We start from the raw sequence: 22,500 nt of genomic DNA, 5'->3' as shown, positions 1-22,500 counted from the left end.
CCACAATGACCTCATCACCATCAAACAGGTGGATGTACCACAATGACCTCATCACCATCAAACAGGTGGGTATACCACAATGACCTTATCACCATCAAACAGGTGGGTATACCACAATGACCTCATCACCATCAAACAGGTGGATGTACCACAATGACCTCATCACCATCAAACAGGTGGGTATACCACAATGACCTCATCACCATCAAACAGGTGGATGTACCACAATGACCTCATCACCATCAAACAGGTGGGTGTACCACCCATGACTTTGTCACCATCAAAGAAGTGGGTGTACTACCCACAACAATTAACTATCAAACGGGTCGGTGAAGAGCTGGCCTAGTGGTAATACATCTGCCTTGGAAGCGAGAGAATCTGAGTGCACAGGTTCAGATAAGGCTTTTTAAAACCACAGTCAAAAAAAATTATTCATTGAACTGTCATATCACTGAAACAAGTGCAATTAGGGCAACATCTAGTCCACAATGAATAAGATAATAGTCTGACATGACAAGGATCGCCTTGGTCTGTTGTAGGTGTTTGAAGTACTGACAGCAGATCCCACTGCTCCAGAAATCACCAGCTTCCTGTCGGAATACCTTGTTGGTGAGTCTGGCATGATCTGGGAGTGGGGAGGGGGGAGAGGGGGGGGGGGGGGTGAGAGATGGGAGAAGGATGTGGGAGTGTTGAGGGGGGGCTTAGTTAATGTGATGGTGTCATGGTTTCTTCATAGTATCTGGATTCATTTAGATATTGGACTATGTGAGGGTTTAACTGAAACTCAGTTGTGTAAACTATCTCGCTGCTTGACTGTCAGATTTGACAAGGGATGAAAGATAACTGAAAGTATTTTCTCTCAGTCAAATGGTGTTTAATGGTACAGTAGAATGGATGAAAAAAGAAATACAGTGACCTCTTTGTTCCAAGTTAAATGTATATTATGGTTGCTATTTTTAAAAGCTGTGGTGAACATACATTGCGGTACATTTGTCCCAGACATGAATCAGAAGTTGCATGCACTGATGCCATGTCACTGAGGTGTAAAGTGGTACCCACTCACTTCTGTGTGGACAGGGCACTGCTTGTTGAACCCTGTATATACTGGAACATGTCACTCAAGACTGATGGAGTGATGGCCTAGAGGTAACGCATCCGCCTAGGAACCGAGAGAATCTGAGTGCGCTGGTTCGAATCACGGTTCAGTCGCCGATATTTTCTCCCCCTCCACTAGACCTTGAGTGGTGGTCTGGACGCTAGTCATTCGGATGAGACGATAAACCGAGGTCCCGTGTGCAGCATGCATTTAGCACACGTAAAAGAACCCACGGCAACAAAAGGGTTGTTCCTGGCAAAATTCTGTAGAAAAATCCACTTCGATAGGAAAAACAAATGAAACTACTCGCAGGAAAAAATACAAAAAAATGGGTGGTGCTGTAGTGTAGTGACGCGCTGTCCCTGGGGAGAGCAGCCCGAATTTCACACAGAGAAATCTGATGTGATAAAAAGAAATACAAATACAAATGATGAAATGGATACTTATGAAGCGCCTATCCTTGGTCAGAGACCAAGCTCTAAGCTATTTACAAACACAGAGCCATCTGTACAACAGGCTGCCTACCTGGGTAGAACCAACAGAGAGCTGCCTATCTACTCTATGGAGGACGCTCACTCAGTCTGGCTTCATGGCTGAGCAATTATTGTCATCACTAGGGAGCTCAGTAGGTGGTGTCCTAAGTATGGTAAGCACTGCTGAACATAACTGAGGGTGACGCAGCAGCAGAGCAGGGTCTCCTCTGGTGCATAGCCTCCTGGCGACCTAACATTGATAGTTCCCTGCATTCTGCAAATGGTGTGACTGCGACAGATGAACCTGGGTGTGGCTGTGACATGGAATGAGTAGCATGGGAGAAATGCCAATGAAACCGGGCAGCTAAGAACAAAACAAGGACATATCTACTTTTTGACTCTACACATGTTTCTATCTACTGTGTGCACCATCCACTTTTGATTCTACACATGTTTCTATCTACTGTGTGCGGCATCCACTTTTGACTACACATGTTTCTATCTACTGTGTGCACCATCCACTTTTGACTACACATGTTTCTATCTACTGTGTGCACCATCCACTTTTGATTCTACACGTTTCTATCTACTGTGTGCACCATCCACTTTTAACTACACATGTTTCTATCTACTGTGTGCATCATCCACTTTTGACTACACATGTTTCTATCTACTGTGTGCACCATCCACTTTTAACTACACATGTTTCTATCTACTGTGTGCACCATCCACTTTTGACTACACATGTTTCTATCTACTGTGTGCACCATCCACTTTTAACTACACATGTTTCTATCTACTGTGTGCACCATCCACTTTTAACTACACATGTTTCTATCTACTGTGTGCACCATCCACTTTTGACTCTACATGTTTCTATCTACTGTGTGCACCATCCACTTTTAACTACACATGTTTCTATCTACTGTGTGCACAATCCACTTTTAACTACACATGTTTCTATCTACTGTGTGCATCATCCACTTTTGACTATACACATGTTTCTATCTACTGTGTGCATCATCCACCTTTGACTCTACACATGTTTCTATCTACTGTGTGCACCATCCACTTTTGACTATACACATGTTTCTGTCTACTGTGTGCACCATCCACTTTTGACTCTACACATGTTTCTATCTACTGTGTGCAGCATCCACTTTTGACTATACACATGTTTCTATCTACTGTGTGCACCATCCACTTTTGACTCTACACATGTTTCTATCTACTGTGTGCAGCATCCACTTTTGACTCTACACATGTTTCTATCTGCTGTGTGCACCATCCACTTTTGACTCTACACATGTTTCTATCTGCTGTGTGCACCATCCACTTTTGACTCTACACATGTTTCTATCTGCTGTGTGTTCCATCCACTTTTGACTCTACACATGTTTCTATCTACTGTGTGCACCATCCACTTTTGACTCTACACATGTTTCTATCTACAGTGTGCACCATCCACTTTTGACTCTACACATGTTTCTATCTACTGTGTGCAGCATCCACTTTTGACTCTACACATGTTTCTATCTGCTGTGTGCACCATCCACTTTTGACTCTACACATGTTTCTATCTGCTGTGTGCACCATCCACTTTTGACTCTACACATGTTTCTATCTGCTGTGTGTTCCATCCACTTTTGACTCTACACATGTTTCTATCTACTGTGTGCACCATCCACTTTTGACTGTACACATGTTTCTATCTACTGTGTGCACCATCTACTTTTGACTCTACACATGTTTCTATCTACTGTGTGCGGCATCCACTTTTGACTCTACACATGTTTCTATCTACTGTGTGCACCATCCACTGTTGACTCTACACATGTTTCTATCTACTGTGTGCACCATCCACTTTTGACTCTACACATGTTTCTGTCTACTGTGTGCACCATCCACTTTTGACTCTACACATGTTTCTATCTACTTTGAGGGGCATCCACTTTTGACTGTACACATGTTTCTATCTACTATGTGCGGCATCCACTTTTGACTCTACACATGTTTCTATCTACTGTGTGCACCATCCACTTTTGACTGTACACGTTTCTGTCTACTGAGTGCACCATCCACTTTTGACTACACATGTTTCTATCTACTGTGTGCACCATCCACTTTTGACTCTACACATGTTTCTATCTACTGTGTGCACCATCCACTTTTGACTCTACACATGTTTCTATCTACTGTGTGCACCATCCACTTTTGACTACACATGTTTCTGTCTACTTTGTGTGGCATCCACGTTTGACTCTACACATGTTTCTATCTACTGTGTGTACCGTCCACTTTTGACTCTACACATGTTTCTATCTACTGTGTGTACCGTCCACTTTTGACTATACACATGTTTCTATCTACTGTGTGCACCATCCACTTTTGACTCTACACATGTTTCTATCTACTGTGTGCACCATCCACTTTTGACTATACACATGTTTCTATCTACTGTGTGCACCATCCACTTTTGACTACACATGTTTCTATCTACTGTGTGCACCATCCACTTTTGACTACACATGTTTTTATCTACTGTGTGCACCATCCACTTTTGACTCTACACATGTTTCTATCTACTGTGTGCACCATCCACTTTTGACTACACATGTTTCTATCTACTGTGTGCACCATCCACTTTTGACTACACATGTTTCTATCTACTGTGTGCACCATCCACTTTTGATTCTACACGTTTCTATCTACTGTGTGCACCATCCACTTTTAACTACACATGTTTCTATCTACTGTGTGCATCATCCACTTTTGACTACACATGTTTCTATCTACTGTGTGCACCATCCACTTTTAACTACACATGTTTCTATCTACTGTGTGCACCATCCACTTTTGACTACACATGTTTCTATCTACTGTGTGCACCATCCACTTTTAACTACACATGTTTCTATCTACTGTGTGCACCATCCACTTTTAACTACACATGTTTCTATCTACTGTGTGCACCATCCACTTTTGACTCTACATGTTTCTATCTACTGTGTGCACCATCCACTTTTAACTACACATGTTTCTATCTACTGTGTGCACAATCCACTTTTAACTACACATGTTTCTATCTACTGTGTGCATCATCCACTTTTGACTATACACATGTTTCTATCTACTGTGTGCATCATCCACCTTTGACTCTACACATGTTTCTATCTACTGTGTGCACCATCCACTTTTGACTATACACATGTTTCTATCTACTGTGTGCACCATCCACTTTTGACTCTACACATGTTTCTATCTACTGTGTGCAGCATCCACTTTTGACTATACACATGTTTCTATCTACTGTGTGCACCATCCACTTTTGACTCTACACATGTTTCTATCTACTGTGTGCAGCATCCACTTTTGACTCTACACATGTTTCTATCTGCTGTGTGCACCATCCACTTTTGACTCTACACATGTTTCTATCTGCTGTGTGCACCATCCACTTTTGACTCTACACATGTTTCTATCTGCTGTGTGTTCCATCCACTTTTGACTCTACACATGTTTCTATCTACTGTGTGCACCATCCACTTTTGACTCTACACATGTTTCTATCTACAGTGTGCACCATCCACTTTTGACTCTACACATGTTTCTATCTACTGTGTGCAGCATCCACTTTTGACTCTACACATGTTTCTATCTGCTGTGTGCACCATCCACTTTTGACTCTACACATGTTTCTATCTGCTGTGTGCACCATCCACTTTTGACTCTACACATGTTTCTATCTGCTGTGTGTTCCATCCACTTTTGACTCTACACATGTTTCTTTCTACTGTGTGCACCATCCACTTTTGACTGTACACATGTTTCTATCTACTGTGTGCACCATCTACTTTTGACTCTACACATGTTTCTATCTACTGTGTGCGGCATCCACTTTTGACTCTACACATGTTTCTATCTACTGTGTGCACCATCCACTGTTGACTCTACACATGTTTCTATCTACTGTGTGCACCATCCACTTTTGACTCTACACATGTTTCTATCTACTGTGTGCGGCATCCACTTTTGACTCTACACATGTTTCTATCTACTTTGAGGGGCATCCACTTTTGACTGTACACATGTTTCTATCTACTATGTGCGGCATCCACTTTTGACTCTACACATGTTTCTATCTACTGTGTGCACCATCCACTTTTGACTGTACACGTTTCTGTCTACTGAGTGCACCATCCACTTTTGACTACACATGTTTCTATCTACTGTGTGCACCATCCACTTTTGACTCTACACATGTTTCTATCTACTGTGTGCACCATCCACTTTTGACTCTACACATGTTTCTATCTACTGTGTGCACCATCCACTTTTGACTACACATGTTTCTGTCTACTTTGTGTGGCATCCACGTTTGACTCTACACATGTTTCTATCTACTGTGTGTACCGTCCACTTTTGACTCTACACATGTTTCTATCTACTGTGTGTACCGTCCACTTTTGACTATACACATGTTTCTATCTACTGTGTGCACCATCCACTTTTGACTCTACACATGTTTCTATCTACTGTGTGCACCATCCACTTTTGACTATACACATGTTTCTATCTACTGTGTGCACCATCCACTTTTGACTACACATGTTTCTATCTACTGTGTGCACCATCCACTTTTGACTACACATGTTTTTATCTACTGTGTGCACCATCCACTTTTGACTCTACACATGTTTCTATCTACTGTGTGCACCATCCACTTTTAACTACACATGTTTCTATCTACTGTGTGCACCATCCACATTTGACTCTACACATGTTTCTATCTACTGTGTGCGGCATCCACTTTTGACTCTACACATGTTTCTATCTACTGTGTGCACCATCCACTTTTGACTACACATGTTTCTATCTACTGTGTGCACCATCCACTTTTGATTCTACACGTTTCTATCTACTGTGTGCACCATCCACTTTTGACTCTACACATGTTTCTATCTACTGTGTGCACCATCCACTTTTAACTACACATGTTTCTATCTACTGTGTGCAGCATCCACTTTTGACTCTACACATGTTTCTATCTACTGTGTGCAGCATCCACTTTTGACTCTACACATGTTTCTATCTACTGTGTGCACCATCCACTTTTGACTCTACACATGTTTCTATCTACTGTGTGCACCATCCACTTTTGACTCTACACATGTTCTTATCTACTGTGTGTGGCATCCACTTTTGACTACACATGTTTCTATCTACTGTGTGCACCATCCACTTTTGACTCTACACATGTTTCTATCTACTGTGTGCACCATCCACTTTTGACTCTACACATGTTTCTATCTACTGTGTGCAGCATCCACTTTTGACTCTACACATGTTTCTATCTACTTTGAGGGGCATCCACTTTTGACTGTACACATGTTTCTATCTACTGTGTGCACCATCCACTTTTGACTCTACACATGTTTCTATCTACTGTGTGCACCATCCACTTTTGATTCTACACATGTTTCTATCTACTGTGTGCACCATCCACTTTTGACTACACATGTTTCTGTCTACTGTGTGCACCATCCACTTTTGACTCTACACATGTTTCTGTCTACTGTGTGCACCATCCACTGTTGACTCTACACATGTTTCTATCTACTGTGTGCACCATCCACTTTTAACTACACATGTTTCTATCTACTGTGTTCAGCATCCACTTTTGACTCTACACATGTTTCTATCTACTGTGTGCACCATCCACTTTTGACTCTACACATGTTTCTATCTACTGTGTGCACCATCCACTTTTGACTCTACACATGTTCTTATCTACTGTGTGTGGCATCCACTTTTGACTACACATGTTTCTATCTACTGTGTGCACCATCCACTTTTGACTCTACACATGTTTCTACCTACTGTGTGCACCATCCACTTTTGACTCTACACATGTTTCTATCTACTGTGTGCGGCATCCACTTTTGACTCTACACATGTTTCTATCTACTGTGTGCACCATCCACTTTTGACTCTACACATGTTTCTATCTACTGTGTGCACCATCCACTTTTGACTCTACACATGTTTCTATCTACTGTGTGCACCATCCACTTTTGACTCTACACATGTTTCTATCTACTGTGTGCACCATCCACATTTGACTCTACACATGTTTCTATCTGCTGTGTGCACCATCCACTTTTGACTACACATGTTTCTATCTGCTGTGTGCACCATCCACTTTTGACTCTACACATGTTTCTATCTACTGTGTGCACCATCCACATTTGACTCTACACATGTTTCTATCTGCTGTGTGCACCATCCACTTTTGACTATACACATGTTTCTATCTACTGTGTGCACCATCCACATTTGACTCTACACATGTTTCTATCTACTGTGTGCACCATCCACTTTTGACTCTACACATGTTTCTATCTACTGTGTGCACCATCCACATTTGACTCTACACATGTTTCTATCTGCTGTGTGCACCATCCACTTTTGACTATACACATGTTTCTATCTACTGTGTGCACCATCCACATTTGACTCTACACATGTTTCTATCTACTGTGTGCACCATCCACTTTTGACTCTACACATGTTTCTATCTACTATGTGCGGCATCCACTTTTGACTACACATGTTTCTATCTACTGTGTGCACCATCCACTTTTGACTGTACATGTTTCTATCTACTATGTGCGGCATCCACTTTTGACTGTACACGTTTCTGTCTACTGTGTGCACCATCCACTTTTGACTCTACACATGTTTCTATCTACTGTGTGCGGCATCCACTTTTGACTGTACACGTTTCTGTCTACTGTGTGCACCATCCACATTTGACTCTACACATGTTTCTGTCTACTGTGTGCACCATCCACATTTGACTCTACACATGTTTCTGTCTACTGTGTGCACCATCCACATTTGACTCTACACATGTTTCTATCTACTGTGTGCACCATCCACTTTTGACTCTACACATGTTTCTATCTACTGTGTGCACCATCCACTTTTGACTGTACACATGTTTCTATCTACTGTGTGCACCATCTACTTTTGACTCTACACATGTTTCTATCTACTGTGTGCACCATCCACTTTTGACTCTACACATGTTTCTATCTACTGTGTGCGGCATCTACTTTTGACTGTACACATGTTTCTATCTACTGTGTGCACCATCTACTTTTGACTGTACACATGTTTCTATCTACTGTGTGCACCATCTACTTTTGACTCTACACATGTTTCTATCTACTGTGTGCACCATCCACTTTTGACTACACATGTTTCTATCTACTGTGTGCACCATCCACTTTTGACTCTACACATGTTTCTATCTACTGTGTTCAGCATCCACTTTTGACTATACACATGTTTCTATCTACTGTGTGCACCATCCACTTTTGACTGTACATGTTTCTATCTACTGTGTGCAGCATCCACGTTTGCGAACATGAGGAAGAAGTCGGACAAGGAGACAACAGAGTTGTTAACTTTCACCTCTGCTGATACTTTCAGAGGACAATTTGAAAAGGTAAGGATACTGATGCTTTTATCCTCTGAACATGTGGGTTTGTGACACATCTGGTTACCACTGTCTTTATCCTCTGAACGTGTGGGTTGTTGCTGGATTTGGAAGTTGAAAAGATGAGGCTACAGTAATGTCTGTATTCTTTGAACATTTGATATTGGTGAATTGATAATGAAGTATGAAAAGGTGATGTTACTGATGTCTTTACACTCTGAACTTGGTGGAGCTGGAGTTTGAAAATACCAGTCAGCAATGGGCTTGTGGTTGGAAGGGCATATTGTGAGTCAGCTGGCTGATACCATTGTCATGTTTTCGGAATTTAGTCTCAGCCTTTAACCAGCTAAATAAGATGTCCACCATTGACAGGAAGTGATAAGATAGTGAAAAACCAGAAACGCTTAAAACAAAAGTATAAGGTCATTTAGATAGAACAAAATATTATGACAATCCTAAAGGCCAAACTGTTCAGGGCTGTGGTCCTAGGAATGTGATGCATTGCACCGATGTTCATATTTTTCCATCCACTTTCCCCAAGAACTCTCACGGGGAGCGTCTGGCCCGAGTGACGTACACAGCCCTGGACAGCGTCAACATCAGCACCAAGGGGTCACAGGAGCGACGGCGGAGGCCAGTGGAGGACAGCTGGGACCTCCTGCGCCGCAGCCTGCGACTGAAGCAGATGCCTCCGCCAAGTCGGTTCTCCCACGAGCATGTGGTGAAGGCCCTGCAGAAGGACATTGACAGCAACGGGTCGCACAAAAAGGTCAGGACAACCGAGGCTTTTCCGTATGTTACCTCCACCACGGAAGTTGTACTGTCTCTGTGTTTGCTTAGATGTAGTTTGCTTGTATGCAGGGTACTGAGCTTTTGCATACTTCACCTCTGCCGAGGAAGTTGTGTGTCACTGGTTGGTTAAATATAGTTTGTAAACAGGATACTGAGTTTTTCTAAACGTTATCTCACCAAGAAACTTGTATTGTCACTGTGGTTGGTTAAATATAGTTTGTTTGTTAAGAGGATACTGAGCTTTTCCAAACGTTATCACCAAGAAATTTGTATTGTCACTGGTTGGTTAAATATAGTTTGTAAGCAGGATACTGAGTTTTTCCAAACGTTACCTGTGCCATGGAAGTTGTGTTGTCTCTGGGGCTGGTTAAATATGATTTGACTGTAAACAGGATACTGATTTTTCTATATGTTACCTTCGCCAAGGAAGTTATGTGTCACTGTGTGGTTGGTTAAATACAGTTTGTTTGTAAGAAGGATACTGAGCTTTTACATATATTGCCTCCTCCAAGGAAGTTGTGCCATCATTCGAGTTGGTTAGTTAAAGTTTGTAAGCAAGATACTGAGCTTTTCCAAACGTTACCTCCACCAAGGAAGTTGTGTCGTCATTCGGGTTGGTTAGTTACAGTTTGTAAGCAAGATACTGAGCTTTTCCAAACGTTACCTCCACCAAGGAAGTTGTATTGTCATTCTCTTTGGTTGTAGTTTGTTTGTGTGGAGCAGGATACTGAGTTATTCCTTTCCTTTCCAGTGCCATGGAAGTCATGATGTCACTGTTGTTGGTTAAATGTATTTGTAGCAGGTTGGTTGTCACCGTTTAGGTATAATATATAAGAGGATACTGAGCTTTTTCATTCACAACCTTCACCAAGGAAGTTAACTCACTCAGTACGGCTAGCCCTCTCTTCCCCTCTACACAGACCCCTCGGATGTTCAGTGGGTGTCTGAATGACCCAGCCTTTAGCTTCCGTCGTCAGAATTGTGGTATTCTTTGTCAACATTCACCTCTTCAGTATAAGAGCCTTCCGCTTGCAATATCTTGATGATGGTAACTGGGGTGAAACGCTGTTAACGTCGTCTCTTTCGCCGTTCGTGTGGAGAGAGTTAATGCACTCTGGCTGGTTCAATATAGTGTGTATATAAGCAGAATTCTTTGCTTTTCCTTTCCTTACCTGCACCAAAGAAGTTGTGTTATCAGTCTGGTTGGTTAAATATAGATTGTTTGTATGTCAGCAGGACTGCACAAAACATGGATGGATTTTCTGAAAGTGTTTTCTGGAGGCAGTTACTGAATAACCCATACACCTTTCCCTGATAACAGCTTACACGGCAGTCATGATTTAACTCCTGACAGAAGTGGACGTGGGTGAATCAAGAGCTGGAGGCATCGTTCTTTGACGGCATGCACACAGTCAAGCTGACGGAAGTCCCTGCTTTCAGGTGGGTTGAGTTGTACTCAGGAACTGTGCTTTGCTGCAGAATTATATTGTACATGTGATGACCAACCCCCAGGGTGCCCCGTTCTGTGTGTGAAGTGCACACATATATACACATGCACACACACACGCATGCACACATGCATGTACACACACACGCAGAGACACACACACACACACACACACACACCACACACACACACACACACACCACACACACGCACACGCACACACACAGAGACACACACACCACACACACACACACACACACACACACACACACCACACACACACACACACACACACACACACACACCACACACACGCACACGCGCGCACACACACGCGCACACACACACACACACACACACCACACACACACACACAGACACACAAACGCACACACACACACACACACCACACACACACCACACACACACACACACACCACACACACACACCACACACACGCACACACACAGAGACACACACACACACACACAGACACACACACACACACACACACCACACACATGCATATTTGATCTTCTGCGTGCATAAACAGCAGAGGACCAACTGGACTGGAATGGCCAGAACAGTCCAGAACAGAGTGCGATGGCGAGGGGTCGTCGATGGCCTATGCTCCACCAGGAGTGATGGGCAAAATGAATGATGAATGATGTGCATAAACAGACAAAAGGGGGTTCAGGCACTAGCAGGTGTGCACAGCTGTTGACCTGGGAGATGAAAGAATTCTCGGCAATATTAACATTTTTACCCGTCCACTCTTCGATGTTGAAGTCGGAAATAAAATCTACCCAAATAGGTATACCTGTTTTAATCGCAAACCCTTGTGTCGTCATGCACTTTCGTTTTCAGCCTGGCGCGAAGGACACCACACTTCATTCCGTTTACGGTTTCAAAGTGCACAACTCAATACCCCCAAAGCAGCACTCCATTTTTAGCCACCTTTCTAATGTGGACAAGTTCATTTTAAAATCCTCTGCTATAGTCAGCAATCTTACATATATATAATTAACATTTTTACTGGTTTTGGAGATTTTCACATATGTTTTGTACTGCCGACGGGTGAAAATGTTAATTATAATATAAGAATGTCGAACCAGAGATGGTGGACATGTTCGTCAGAAAAAGGTATACCCATTTGGGTAGATTTTATTTCTGACTTCAACATCGAAGAGTGGATGGGTAAAAATGTTAATATAGCCGAATTCTCCACCATTAACCCACCGAGCACCGTGACCAGGATTTGAACCTGGTACCCTCCAACTGAAAGTCAAATGCTTTAACTACCGTAAAGTTTGGTCTATTGAGCGCACTGGTATATAAGCCACACCCACTAAATTTAGGAAAAAATTGAACTTCATATATACATAAGCCACACTGGCTTATAAGCCGCACTAATTTCCGGTACCGGAACACATACTGATACTACAGAAAAGCTGTCAATACTGTAGGTTATGAAATAAACACAAGCGGGAAGAACACAAAGAAAAGCATCGTTCATGCCTCTGAAGTTGACTGTTTGCTGATTCGATCGGTGATGATGCGGGGATTCTGAACCTAAACACACCTTTCCCACTCCCCACACTCTTTAACCATTCGTCTGCTGCGCCCGTTGTCAATGAGCTGCTTTCTGTTATTCAGAACGGCTGCAGGGTCATCGTCGGCAGAAGCGGCAGGGGGCAGCTCTGGCCGTCAGAGCCAGACGGAGACAGTGCTGGGGAGGACGCCCCTGTTCCTGCAGGCTGGCCACACCAGCAAGGTGGAGCCCAGGAAGAAGGTGGCGGCTGTGGTAAGTGCTGCCTGCCCAGCTGTGTGGGGTACGCTGTGCCTGAAGCATGCTGTTGTTGTTGTGTCTGTGAACGGTACCTTGAAGGTAGTCGGTTAGGGTTGCGTGGCTTTGTGGGTTCTTAGTTTTGTTGTTGTGTCCGTGAACATGTCCTTGAAGGTAGTGGATTAGGGTTGCGTGGCTTTGTGGGTTCTTAGTTTCGTTGTTGTGTCCGTGAACATGTCCTTGAAGGTAATGGGTTAGGGTTGCACAGCTTTGTGGGTTCTTAGTTTTGTTGTTGTGTCCGTGAACGTGTCCTTGAAGGTAGTGGGTAAGGGTTGCACAGCCTTGTGGGTTCTTAGTTTTGTTGTGTCTGTGAACATGTCCTTGAAGGTAGTGGGTAAGGGTTGCACAGCCTTGTGGGTTCTTAGTTTTGTTGTTGTGTCCGTGAACGTGTCCTTGAAGGTAGTGGGTAAGGGTTGCACAGCCTTGTGGGTTCTTAGTTTTGTTGTTGTGTCTGTGAACGTGTCCTTGAAGGTAGTGGGTTAGGGTTGCACAGCCTTGTGGGTTCTTAGTTTTGTTGTTGTGTCCGTGAACATGTCCTTGAAGGTAGTGGGTAAGGGTTGCGTGGCTTTGTGGGTTCTTAGTTTCGTTGTTGTGTCTGTGAACATGTCCTTGAAGGTAGTGGGTTAGGGTTGCACAGCCTTGTGGGTTCTTAGTTTTGTTGTTGTGTCCGTGAACATGTCCTTGAAGGTAGTGGGTAAGGGTTGCACAGCCTTGTGGGTTCTTAGTTTTGTTGTTGTGTCCGTGAAAGTGTCCTTGAAGGTAGTGGGTAAGGGTTGCGTGGCTTTGTGGGTTCTTAGTTTTGTTGTGTCCATGAACGTGCCCTTGAAGGTAGTGGGTTAGGGTTGCACAGCCTTGTGGGTTCTTAGTTTCATTGTTGTGTCCGTGAACATGTCCTTGAAGGTAGTGGGTAAGGGTTGCACAGCCTTGTGGGTTCTTAGTTTTGTTTTTGTGTGTCCGTGAACATGTCCTTGAAGGTAGCTTGCAAGAGTTGCACAACTTAGTGGGTTATTGGTTTTTGGAAATCTGTACCACAGTATATCATGCAACTGTTCTGCTACTCAGATCTAATCTTAAAACATATTTGTTTAAACAGTTTGTAAAATTATAGATCCTCCTCTCGCCCTTAACCCCTCCCCCCCCTCCATCTGTCTTTGTGTCGCTCGGGTGAAGCAGCAGGGAATTTGAAGTTCAAAGCCAGCGACTGCAAAAAAGATTGGGACGCAATACTGTATGAAAAAGTATGCCGCAGCTACAGAAGCTAACATCTCAAAGAAAATCTTATTATAAGTAAATTTTGAACATCATGTGAGGGAAGCCATGGGAAAAGTTGCAGGATACAACAGAGCGAGTACCATCCAGCCCAGCAAGCAGCAGTTATGAAGGACACACCTCACGTCTTGTTTTGAGAGAAAGAGAAACACGCAACCCTTACATTTTAGAGGTCCTCGAGAGCATCCGAACCACCATCCAGCCATTCCTCACTGTTAGTGCTGTGAGCCTGTGAAAGACTTCTTCTTCTTCTGCGTTCACTCGTATGCACACGAGTGGGCTTTTACGTGTATGACCGTTTTTACCCCGCCATGTAGGCAGCCATACTCCGTTTTCGGGGGTGTGCATGCTGGGTGTGTTCTGTTTCCATAATCCACCGAACGCTGACATGGATTACAGGATCTTTTAACATGCGTATTTGATCTTCTGCTTGCATATACACACGAAGGGGGTTCAGGCACTGGCAGGTCTGCACATATGTTGACCTGGGAGATTGTAAAAATCTCCACCCTTCATCCACCAGGTGCCGTCACCGTGATTCGAACCCGGGACCCTCAGATTGAAAGTCCAACGCTTTAACCACTCGGCTATTGCGCCCGTTGCCCTGTGAAAGACAAGTCAGGCTGTCTGTAAGTTTCCGTCCCCACGCTATGTCTGCAGTCATGTATTGTGCACGTTGAATTCACTGAGTGGCTTGGTGAACGTGTGGCGATGCAATCGTTTTCCTTGAAACTGTATTGAGTTGTTGTTTGGCGTGGTGCGAAGTTGAAGGGCAGCACATTCTTAAAGAACACATGTTCTTCACTGTACAAGATTATATTGGACAATCCAAAAGATTCAAGACATAGAATGTACACCTTGAAATATTTTCTGCAGCAACATAGAAAACTTGATGAATAGCCCCAGTTCACTCTGTAATCTCTCTCTCTCTCTCTCTCTCTCCTTGTCTCTCCCCCTCTCTCTCTCTCCCTCCCTATCTCTCTCTACCCCTCTCTCTCCCTCTCTATCTTTCTTTCTCTCCCTCTCTCTTTCTGTCAATCTCCCTCCCTCTCTCTCGCTCTCCCTCTCTCTCCCTCTCTTTCTCTCCCTCCCTCTCTCTTGCTCTCCCTCTCTCTTTCTCTCTGTTTCTTTCTTTCTCTCTCTATTTCTCTTTCTCTCTCTCTCTCTCTTTCTCTCTCTCTCTTGCTCTCCCTCTCTCTCCCTCTCTCTCTCTCTCTCCTTGTCTCTCCCTCTCTCTCTCTCTCTCCCTATCTCTCTCTCCCTATCTCTCTCTCCCTATCTCTCTCCCTCTCTCTCTCTCTTTCTCTCTCTCTCTTTCTCTTTCTCTCTCTTTCTCTCTCCTTCTCTCTCCCTCCCTCTCTCTCTCTCTTCTTTCTCTATTTCTCTCTCTTTCTCTCTCTCTCTCCCCCTCTTTTTCTCCTAATTCATTACATTTTAGGTGATGTTCACTTTCCAGTATATTATTATTATTAGTAGTAGTAGTAGTTGTAGTTGTAGCTGTTGTCAGTGGTGGAGGTAGTAGAAGCAGCATTTTTGTTTTGTTTCGTTAGTTTTGTTTTGTACTTCATTTTTCCTGTTCATTATCAAATACTGTATGTATTTTCGCCTTTGCGTTTATGGATCGTTTGTGACACATGAAAGAGCACGATATGTTAAAAGCTCAGGCTTCTTGTTGCTCAAGTTTTTTTTTCCTTTTCCATTATTGAACGCTGTAGTTTGTCTTGTTTCTTGATATATATATATATTTTTTTTTTTTTTTTTTTTTTTAATCATTGTTATTTATCTATTTATTTAATTTTTTTTATTAAAAAAAATTTTTTTTTTACACTTATAGTTGACTTCAACAAGTTTTTGCGCCTTACGCATATTATTATTAGTAGTAGCAGTTGTTTTTTTTCTTTTTTCTCTTTTTTTTTTTCTTCTCAAGGCCTGACTAAGTGCGTTGGGTCACGCTGCTGGTCAGGCATCTGCTTGCGCAGATGTGGTGTAGCGTATATGGATTTGTCCGAACGCAGTGACGCCTCCTTGAAGTACTGAAACTGAACTGAAAACTGAAAAAAAAAAAAAAAGTTTAAACCAAGGGCAGCGCTTGACTGAATTGTCCACAGACCGAGCAGCTGCTGGTCAGTCATCTGATACGTCACATGAAGAAGGACTCGAGGATCAAAGCGCAGAACATCGCTCGTGAATACGTCGCCTGCCAGGTGCGTACACTTCCCCTAGCAGTGCAGTATGCTCATTGTTCTCCTCCTCTTTCTGTTTTTTTTTTTTTTTTTTTACTGCATTCACGGGCCTGCGACTCCCATGTTTACTGATATCTCTGGCTTGGGTTGTACGTGTGTTCTTCTTCTTCTTCTTCTGCGTTCACTCGTATGCACACGAGTGGGCTTTTACATGTATGACCGTTTTTACCCCGCCATGTAGGCAGCCATACTCCGTTTTCGGGGGTGTGCATGCTGGGTATGTTCTTGTTTCCATAGCCCACCGAACGCTGACATGGATTACAGGATCTTTAACGTGCGTATTTGATCTTCTGCTTGCATATACACACAAAGGGGGTTCAGGCACTAGCAGGTCTGCACATATGTTGACCTGGGAGATCGTAAAAATCTCCACCCTTTACCCACCAGGCGGCGTCACCGTGATTCGAACCCGGGGCCCACAGATTGACAGTCCAACGCTTTAACCACTCGGCTATTGCGCCCGTCGGTTGTTCTTGTATGACTTCTCTTTTTTTTTTTTTTTTTACCCCACCATGAAGGCAGCCATGTTCTTGTTTTTGGTGATACGCATGATTGTATTTCTGTAACACGCCAGACTCTGACATGGATTACAGCTTCTTTAGCATATGTGTTTGATCTTAGGTATATGTTTATGGAGAGGGTTTTTAAGGCATTAGAATATTGGCACGTACTTTGACCTGTAGATGTTTTTTTTGGGTGTGTGAGACGCTGTGACTTAACATGTGGTTATCAGAGCGCACAAAAACAGACCAAGTTTGTTGTGGTATGTGTTCTCACTTTCATGAGTTTACCATACACTGTGTGTGTTGAGACAGATTCAGCAGTACACTGTGTGTGTTGTGACAGATTCAGCAGTACACTGTGTGTTTTTAACAGATTCAGCAGTACACTGTGTGTTTTTAACAGATTCAGCAGTACACTGTGTGTGTGTTGTGACAGATTCAGCAGTACACTCTGTGTGTTTTGTGACAGATGGGGCAGTACACTGTGTGTGTGTGTGTGTGTGTGTGTGTGTGTGTGTGTGTGTGTGTGTGTGTTGTGACAGATTCAGCAGTACACTGTGTGTGTGTTGTGACAGATTCAGCAGTACACTGTGTGTGTTGTGGCAGATTTAGCAGTACACTGTGTGTGTGTGTGTGTGTGTGTGTGTGTGTGTGTGTGTGTGTGTGTGATATGACAGATTCAGCAGTACACTGTGTGTGTGTGTTGTGACAGATTCAGCAGTACACTGTGTGTGTGTGTGTGTGTGTGTGTGTGTGTGTGTGATATGACAGATTCAGCAGTACACTGTGTGTGTGTGTGTGTGTGTGTGTGTGATATGACAGATTCAGCAGTACACTGTGTGTGTGTGTTGTGACAGATTCAGCAGTACACTGTGTGTGTGTGTGTGTGTGTGTGTGTGTGTGTGTGTGATGACAGATTCAGCAGTACGCTGTGTGTGTGTCATGACAGATTCAGCAGTACACTGTGTGTGTGTGTGTGTGTCATGACAGATTCAGCAGTACACTGTGTGTGTGTGTGTGTGTGTGTGTGTCATGACAGATTCAGCAGTACACTCTGTGTGTGTGTGTGTGTGTGTGTGTGTGTGTGTGTGTGTGTGTGATGACAGATTCAGCAGTACACTGTGTGTGTGTTGTGACAGATTCAGCAGTACACTGTGTGTGTGTATGTGTGTGTGTGTTGTGACAGATTCAGCAGTACACTGTTTGCATCATGACAGATTCAGCAGTACACTGTTTGTGTGTTATGACAGATTCAGCAGTACACTGTGTGTGTCGTGACAGATTCATCAGTACACTGTTTGCGTCGTGACAGATTCAGCAGTACACTGTGTGTGTGTTGTGACAGATTCAGCAGTACACTGTGTGTGTGTGTTGTGACAGATTCAGCAGTACACTGTGTGTGTGTATGTGTGTGTGTGTTGTGACAGATTCAGCAGTACACTGTTTGCATCATGACAGATTCAGCAGTACACTGTTTGTGTGTTATGACAGATTCAGCAGTACACTGTGTGTGTCGTGACAGATTCATCAGTACACTGTTTGCGTCGTGACAGATTCAGCAGTACACTGTTTGTGTGTTATGACAGATTCAGCAGTACACTCTGTGTGTGTTATGACAGATTCAGCCGTACACTGTTTGTGTGTTATGACAGATACAGCAGTACACTCTGTGTGTGTGTGTGTGTGTGTTGTGACAGATTCAGCAGTACACTGTTTGTGTCATGACAGATTCAGCAGTACACTGTTGTGTGTTATGACAGATTCAGCAGTACACTGTTTGTGTGTTATGACAGATTCAGCAGTACACTGTTTGTGTGTTATGACAGATTCAGCAGTACACTGTTTGTGTGTTATGACAGATTCAGCAGTACACTGTTTGCGTCGTGACAGATTCAGCAGTACACAGTTTGCGTCGTGACAGATTCAGCAGTACACTGTGTGTGTCGTTACAGATTCAGCAGTACACTGTTTGTGTCGTGACAGATTCAGCAGTACACTGTTTGTGTGTCATGACAGATTCAGCAGTACACTGTGTGTGTCGTGACAGATTCAGCAGTACACTGTTTGCGTCATGACAGATTCAGCAGTACACTGTTTGCGTCGTGACAGATTCAGCAGTACACTGTGTGTGTCGTGACAGATTCAGCAGTACACTGTTTGCGTCGTGACAGATTCAGCAGTACACTGTTTGTGTGTTATGACAGATTCAGCAGTACACTGTTTGTGTGTTATGACAGATTCAGCAGTACACTGTTTGCGTCGTGACAGATTCAGCAGTACACTGTTTGTGTCGTGACAGATTCAGCAGTACACTGTGTATGTGTCATGACAGATTCAGCAGTACACTGTTTGCGTCGTGACAGATTCAGCAGTACACTGTTTGTGTGTTATGACAGATTCAGCAGTGCCAGCAGCTGTGTCACCTGCTGTGGAGCATTCACATGGATGAGGACAGCACGGCGTATGAGCAGCTGTTGCCCAACCTGTATGTACATGCTGCAAGAATCTGCTGCGTATATTACAACCAGTTTTGTGTGTGTGTGTGTATTATAGTAATCTCTGTGTTTTTGTTATCATACATGTGCATGCTAATCAGTGTGCATACCAAAGCAGTTTATTTAAACATGTACATGCGCGCCCGTTAATACACACAAAGACGCAGACACACACACCCACAGAAACACCTCCTTACCCCCCTCCTCCCCCACATGCAACACACACACAAATACACACACAACACAAGAGAGAGAGGGAGTTATTTATATGTCATGATTGTTGAGTATGTGTTTGCATTGATAAACAATATTTATATCTGTGCACTGAAAGCAAGTTTTCATGTGTAATGGTTGTGATGGTTGAGGGTGTGATTGATCATTATTCAGACCTGCCTACTGCTGTGTTTTGAGCGGAATTTGCTGCAGTCAAGTGTACTTTGCTGCGCTGGTACACTGATGCCTTTTAGAAAATACTGTGCTCAGATGAAAGGTCTTTTTTTTTTTTTCCACCACCCCCTCTCCCCAGGATTTGTTCAGAGAAACCCCTGAAAACGGAGCATGGCTGCCTACATGACAGGGTAAAAATGGTCAAACATGTAAAAGCCCACTTGTATACATACGAGTGAACGTGGGAGTTGCAGCCCACAAACAAAGAAGAAGGAGGTTCAGAGACAGACACTGATGAACAAAGCGTGGTTGACCCAGCATTGTCTCGGCCAGTGAACGCTTATGTTTCAAAATTTCAGCCAGTCATGAGTAAGGTCTCATTCAGCACACCATGGAATGGAAGTAGAAAATGGCCGTTGTTGAATCAGCAGTGCTGCAACACCAAGTGTTGCTGATTGTTTACAGCCACCCAACTATTTCATCACAAGAAGTACCGTAAAGTTCGGTCTATAAGCCTTTCACTTTCTTTCACTGCATTGACGGCCACAATCATCAATTTGATTTTTACGCCGTTTTTGTTGGGTTGCGATGAAAGAAAAACAAGCTACAGAAAGTGACAGACCTATTAGTGAGGATGAAAACTTCGTCCTACTCTAAGTGGGTTCTCCGGCAGGCTACTATCACTTCACTTTTCGCCCTTCCAAGCTAGCCAGTCCCTTGCTGATCTAAGACAGCAGGGCCCCAAAAATAAATTTAAAAAACCCAAAAATATTAGGGTAAGAGAGGGGGTGGGGAGGAGGAGGGGGCGGGGGGGTAGGAGACCTGTTATCTAATTAACTACTGATTGGGGGGCACCCTAGACTTAAAGGTGTCCAAGGTGTCTGCTGCTATAGCTGTTTCAGGCAGGTTGTGACTTTTTACCCCAGCTTCAGCCTCTGTGGCTTATACAATGATCCTTCAGATCAGCATTCAGTTCTACTCTGCTCAAGCGTACCCTCATCATGCTGAAAACATGACGTTATGCCTATGATGCAGCCTTCAAATTGAAGGCGATTGACCTAGCAGACGACAGTGCAAGCGACGAACCAGCAGCGACCTCCACCTTCATGTTCATGAAGTGAAAGCGAGGCTGAAGTTAGTGACAAGATGTCGGAGGAAGCTGTGCTGGTTCTCTTCAACTCGGACACTGAAGACGAAGATTTTAGTGGATTCAGTGAGCAGGATGACATTGAATAAATGTGACTATCCCTAAATTATGGATCTTATTTTCGTTGTGTTTATTTTTTATTTTTTTTGTGGCACTAGCAGTATTTTCGCTTGCTTTTCTTTGTGTTGTTCCCGCTTGTGTTTATTTCATAATCTACAGTATTGACAGCTTTTCTGTAATATCAGTATGTGTTCCAGTACCGGAAATAAGTGCGGCTTATAAACCGGTGCGGCTTATGTATATATAAAGTTCAATTTTTTCCAAAATTTAGTGGGTGCGGCTTATATACCAGTGCGCTCAATAGACCGAACTTTATGTTAGGTCCCCCCATGGGGGATGCTGGGGGTCTTTCAGTATAAATAGCATCCCCGCCTTCTGCAGATTCTGTGCTAGAAATGTCCTCTTTTCTATCACTCTCTTTGTTTCTGCCCTTTTTTCTTTCTTCACTGTTGTCTCCTTTTTCTGCCTTCCTTGTCCATTCCCCTTTCTGTTGACACTTGACACTTTTTTCTCTTTTCCGCAGTGTGTGATGTACTATCTGTGCTGTTTTGCTCTGGCCATTAGGTAGTGAGATGTAAACACTGGGATGGGCACTAGATGCCCGTTCTGTAGTGTTATTTGCCTACATGGCCTTTTTTTATGTGCTTTTTGTTTGGCTTTGAAGTATTGTTGGGTTTTTTTTTTTCTCCTTTTTTATGATTTTTGTAATCTGGGGATGATAGAATAAGCGGAATGGCTAGCGTCCTTGGCTTGGCCTAGTCTTATGTGCCATATGGCGCTAAATGGTTGGGATACTGTGTCATGAACTGTGTTTTGTGGGTTTGAATTAGTGTGGGTTTTTTTGTACATGTGACAGTTTTGTGTTGACGCAGTTGAGCATTTGTGTGGTTTGACAGTCCTGATATGACCCTGTGTGGCTGACTGGACTATAAGCAACAAGAATAAGGACAAGAAGTGTGGAGTGATGGCATAGAGGTAACGCGTCCACCTAGGAAGCGAGAGAATCTGAGCGCGCTGGTTCAAATCACGGCTCAGCCGCCGATATTTCTCCCTCTCCACTAGACCTTGAGTGGTAGTCTGGATGCTAGTCATTCAGATGAGACAATAAACCGAGGTCCCGTATGCAGCATGCACTTAGCGCACGTAAAAGAACCTACGGCAACAAAGGGGTTGTTCCTGGCAAAATTCTATAGAAAAATCCACCTCGATAGGAAAAACAAATAAAACTGCACGCAGG

General features: G+C 43.4%; 1 protein-coding gene across 1 annotated transcript in view; it reads left to right on the top strand.

The window, feature by feature from the left end:
* Window positions 1–22,500, top strand: part of LOC143284564 (protein pigeon-like) — a 75,784-nt gene that overhangs the window by 35,507 nt on the left and 17,777 nt on the right. The window contains exons 17-23 of the mRNA XM_076591353.1: window positions 540–609; window positions 8,985–9,082; window positions 9,615–9,842; window positions 11,220–11,305; window positions 12,970–13,117; window positions 16,537–16,632; window positions 19,571–19,659. Of these exons, the coding sequence (XP_076447468.1) occupies window positions 540–609; window positions 8,985–9,082; window positions 9,615–9,842; window positions 11,220–11,305; window positions 12,970–13,117; window positions 16,537–16,632; window positions 19,571–19,659 (815 nt within the window). The remainder of the gene's footprint in view (window positions 1–539; window positions 610–8,984; window positions 9,083–9,614; window positions 9,843–11,219; window positions 11,306–12,969; window positions 13,118–16,536; window positions 16,633–19,570; window positions 19,660–22,500) is intronic.

The sequence above is a fragment of the Babylonia areolata genome, chromosome 8 (genome assembly GCF_041734735.1).
Source record: "Babylonia areolata isolate BAREFJ2019XMU chromosome 8, ASM4173473v1, whole genome shotgun sequence".
NCBI lineage: Eukaryota > Metazoa > Mollusca > Gastropoda > Neogastropoda > Buccinidae > Babylonia > Babylonia areolata.
Note: the sequence above shows the minus strand (reverse complement) of the source record. Positions and strands in the feature narration are given on the sequence as shown.